The sequence below is a fragment of the Rhinopithecus bieti genome, unplaced genomic scaffold (genome assembly GCF_001698545.2).
Source record: "Rhinopithecus bieti isolate Rb0 unplaced genomic scaffold, ASM169854v2 scaffold_32081, whole genome shotgun sequence".
In the NCBI taxonomy this organism is placed as follows: Eukaryota; Metazoa; Chordata; class Mammalia; order Primates; family Cercopithecidae; genus Rhinopithecus; species Rhinopithecus bieti.
In genome coordinates, this window is record NW_016814436.1 from 2383174 (window position 1) to 2387983 (window position 4810).

At 41.3% G+C, this 4810-nt stretch overlaps 1 protein-coding gene across 1 annotated transcript in view; it reads left to right on the forward strand.

The window, feature by feature from the left end:
• The first annotated feature begins 15 nt into the window (after nucleotides 1-15).
• Nucleotides 16-4810, forward strand: part of TERF2 (telomeric repeat binding factor 2) — a 31677-nt gene continuing 26882 nt past the window's right edge. Inside the window, 2 exon segments of the mRNA XM_017850764.1 lie at nucleotides 16-134; nucleotides 795-925. Coding sequence (XP_017706253.1) covers nucleotides 23-134; nucleotides 795-925 — 243 coding nt within the window. The 5' untranslated portion in view covers nucleotides 16-22.

Below are 4810 nucleotides of genomic sequence, written 5' to 3' on the forward strand. Positions count from 1 at the left end.
GACTGGGGTCGCCCAGCCAACGATGTCTTCTTTCCCAGCTTTGCTCGTCAGGCCCTTGGGGAAGGAGCACACCGTGTCCCGATTGCTGCGGGTTATGCAGTGTCTGTCGCGCATTGAAGAAGGGGAAAATTTAGGTATGGCTATTTTTGTGTTCTTCTCTGGGTTTACTTGCGTAGCGTTTTGTTTTCAAACTTATATCTGGAACTGAAGGATTCCAGGTTAAAGTGCGATAGTTTCCATCAGAGTGGTCTTTTCCATTCTACGATGGGTCTGTTTTCTGGCTCTAGTTTTCTCCGGTTAAGGTTGTCTTGGCTGCTTTTCTGTGTTTTTTTAAAAATCTTCTCCCACCTGTTAGTTGCTCACCCCAACTTTGCTCATATCTAAAGTGAGTTATGTTCATGTGGACATCTTTTTTCCCCCATGGTAGAGTGTTTTTCAGAGTAGAAGTACATTTTCCCCTCTGAATTTAACTTGAAAGCTATTTAACTGTTGTCAGTTTCTTGCCACTCGTATCTGAGGAGGATGAGTGTATTCTGAATTTGAGAGGTAAATGCATGTATTTAAAAGTAATTTTTTTGCCTGTCTTGACGGGTGTTAAAAAATGGTCACGTTAAATTCATTGATTTGAATTTGGACCCTTATCGTGTATGTCAACCTGTAGCAAATGTGTCAAAAAATTAAATGCAAATCTTACCATATTTGCATGCTCCAGTTCCATAAGTATATATCATTTTTGGACATAACTTTTTTGCTCTTAGAAAAGAGCTTAAAATGGAAACTGTGCTTTGTCCTAGACTGTTCCTTTGATATGGAGGCTGAGCTCACACCACTGGAATCAGCTATCAATGTGCTGGAGATGATTAAAACGGAATTTACACTGACAGAAGCAGTGGTCGAATCCAGTAGAAAACTGGTCAAGGAGGCTGTAAGGCTCTATTTTTATTTCTTTTTTCTTTGACCAAAAATCAGGGGTCTTTGAGGATACAGCACTTACTTTTTCCTGTGTGGGGTAGAGGAAAACAGGAATGGGGAGAGACTGAGCAAGCAAGAAAGCACACACACAGACGTTATCTCTTCAGGTGTCCCCTTTCCCACCTAGGCTTGGGAAGTCATGGCAGGTGCGCAGCTTTTGTGATTTGGGTGGTCTTCCTTGTGGCTTTGGCATTGAAGCACTGACATTTTGGAGGTTATTGCACCATTCGGGAGCACTCTGCAAGGGCCTTAAGTAACTCTGGCCTGGGGTTTGGTCACCCTTGTTTATAATAAACCAAGGAGATAAGCTGGGGCCTTGGAAAATGTGGTACTGACTTTGAGTTCTTTCTGTCTGCAGAAAGAGGGGCTTAGAGAACTTCCCTTTTGAACAGAAAGATTAGAATCAGAGGTGCTGAGATAATGAGCCAGCTAGCAAAATAGTAATGGTAGAAGAATGATAGAAGGTTGGCACAGGCAGTGTTCTTGAATTCAAGAAAAAAGCTAATGGAGTGTCTAGGAATTTGGGATTGTCACTGTGTTGTGGCTCAGGTAGCTTCAAATGGTAGAAGTTATTTTAGTTTAAGACATAGAAGTGGCTGTGGGAACCAGTCAGAAAAAGATTTTTCTTCCCTCAAAACCAAGGCTGGGGGGTGTGGAAGCAGATGCAGAGGTGAAGATGGAAAACATCAGCTAAGCATTGCCCTGGTGGTAGAAAATAGGGAAATGGTTAAGAAAAGAGCACCCCTGAAAGGATGGAATCCCAAAGATGGGGGTGGGGGAGGAAGAGAAAACCTTGCTTAGCAAGGAAGACCTTCTGTCTCTTGGCTGTGTACAAAGTACTTGGGTATCCTATTGAAAAACAACTAATGTGCATGAGGTGCACATAGTTTATTTATTCAGTTAAGGACCTTGGGCAGATACTACTTTTGGTCTTATAAAAACTGCTTAGATATTAGTCATTTCCAAAGAAGAATAATTCCAGGAATACATTTTTGGTATAGGAAATTCAGGTTTGGGTTTGGGGGGCATATGCCAGAAAAGACATTATCAAGGGAGGAGAAATTCATGCCTGCTTTCAGGATGGTTAAGGATCTTTTGAATGGGTACCTGTTCAGAGTAATTCATTTCACTTCTATTAAGTACAGATTGAGTATCCCTCATCCAAAATGCTTGGGACCAGAAGTGTTTTGGATTTCAGATTTTTTTCAGATTTTGGAATATTTGCATTAAATTTAGGTTGAGCATCCCAAATCCAAAAATCTGAAATCCAAATGCCCTCAAATCTGAAACTTTCTGAGTGCCAACATGGCGCTCAAAGGAAATGTTCATTGGAGCATTTCAGATTTTGGATTTTCAGATTTAGGATGCTCAACCTGTAGCAACTCCTTTAGACTCAAAGGCTGTAGATTTGCCATCTGACCCCTCTTCCGGAAGAGTCTTTGTGGGCTTTCATCTTTCAGCTGCATATTTTTTATTATTATTATTTACGCTCATAGATCTCCTTATTTGGTTGGTTTATTAGGAAAATTTATTAGAAAATCTAAGCTCTCTTAAAGTAGTCAACCATTTTCTTACGTTGACTCTGTTCTGCTTTTCCAGTCTCCACCGGGTACTAGATCTTATGCTTATTGTTACTGCGGTGTAACAAATTACTCCAAGACTAAGCAGCTCAAAACAGTTAATATTATCTTTCAATTTCTGAGGATCAGGAGTCTGTTAGTGGTTTAACTGAGTGGTTTTGGCTCAGGGTTTCTCATGAGGTTACAGTCAAGCTGTCAGCTAGGTTTGCAGTCATTTCAAGACTCAACTGCTTCCATACTCGCATAGTTGTTAACAAGACTCACTTTCTTACTGGCTGTTGGCTAGACACTTCAGCTCCTGGCCTCTCCACAGATGGGGCTGCTTGCAACATGGCAGCTTTCTTTTCCTAGAGCAAATCATGCAAGAGACAAGACCCCAAGGGTGAAGCCTCATTCTTGTATAGTCTCATCTTGGAAGTGACACATTATCTCTTCTGCCATATGCTCTTGGTCATATAGACTAGACTCACTCTGATAGTGTGTGTGAATGGGATTCCGCAAGAGGTGAGGCACATTGGGGGCTGCCTTTGAGGTTGGCAAACACAATTACCTTGATCTCCTAGTTGTTAAATGATATTATGTTATCCACCTCTTCAATTTACTTTGTAAAAGTTTCTCATTTAGAGTCACAGAACCTGTTAGTGGTCATCCTCGGGAAAATTCCACAGACGCCTAGGTTCAGTGAGCCTTAATGATGCATTTAAGCTTTGTAAAGTGCCAAAACAGTTTATTTAAAAGTATATTGAATCTTTCTCAAAGTTTATCAAGTAAGTTATTTGTTAAGTTAGAACTCTCAGTGCATGGTCTAGGGATCTCTGGCGGTCCCCAGGACCCTTTCGGAGAGGCCATGAGGTCAAAACTGTTTTCATAAACAGAACCAAAACATTATTTGACTTTTTCAGTTCATTGGCATTTGCATCGATGGTGCAAAAAGCAAGGATGAGTAAAATGGGTGATTTCTTAGCATGATCAAGATGGTAGTAATTGTACTAGTAGTCATTGTATTCTTCACTGCCACGATTTTTTAAAAACTACCGATTTTAATTAAGAATGTTAGTTACAGTTGGCCGGGTGCGGTGGCTCATGCCTGTAATCCCAGTGCTTTGGGGGGCGGAGGCGGTGGATCACGAGGTCAGGAGATCGAGACCATCCTGGCTAACGTGGTGAAACCCCGTCTCTACTAAAAATACAAAAAGTTAGCCGGACGTGGTGGCGGGCACCTGTAGTCCCAGCTATTCAGGAGGCCGAGGCAGGAGAATGGCGTGAACCTGGGAGGTGGAGCTTGCAGTGATCCGAGATCACGCCATTGCAGTCCAGCCTGGGCAACAGAGTGAGACTGTCTCAAAAAACACAAAAAACAAAGAACACAAAGTGTTAGTCACAGTTGTTTAAAAGCCCAGAACTCCCATTAAAAAAAAAAATTTAAAACAGAAAGAATGTCTTTGGTAAAGCGGCAAAAACTGGATTAATTTTATTAACTCTGGAGCCATGAGTAAACATCTTTTCAGTATTTTGTGTGATGAAGTAGAAAGTATGGGCCAGGTGCAGTAGCTTATACCTGTAATCCCAGCACTTTGGGAGGTTGATGTGAGCGGATTGCTTGAGCCTAGGAGTTCCAGACCAGCCTGGGTAACACAGTAAAACCCTGTCTCTACAAAATTACAAAAAATTAGCCAGGTGTGGTGGTGTGCACCTGTGGTGCCAGCTACTTGGGAAGCTGAGGCAGAAGGATCACCTGAGCCCAGGAGGTGGAGGTTGGAGTAAGCTGATATCACACCACTGTACTGGAGCCTGGACAACAGAGTGAAGACCCTGTCAAAAAAAAAAAAGAAAAGAGGAAGTATGCCTAAAATGTTTCTGCCACATACCAAAACATGATGGTTACCAGGAAAAGTACTTGTGTTGTTATTGGAGTTGCATGCTGAACTAGCTGCTTTTTTTATGGAATACTATTTTACCTGAAAGAACAACTGACAAATTATAGTTGTTCACACTTGGGTATTTGGCAGTCATTTTCTTGAGAATGAGTAAAGCAAACCTGTCACATAAAACAAGTGACAGTATTTGTTGCCAATTATAAAGTTTAAGCTTTCAAGTGAAAAATAGAATTTTGGAAAACTTGTATTCGTGTGCTTGATAGCTTCCCAATACTTAGTCTTTTCTGAAGACTGGTAATATTAACAACTGACTTTTAAAAAATATTTTTAGACTGGGCATGGTGGCTCATGCCTGTAATCCCAGCACTTTGGGAGGCCAAG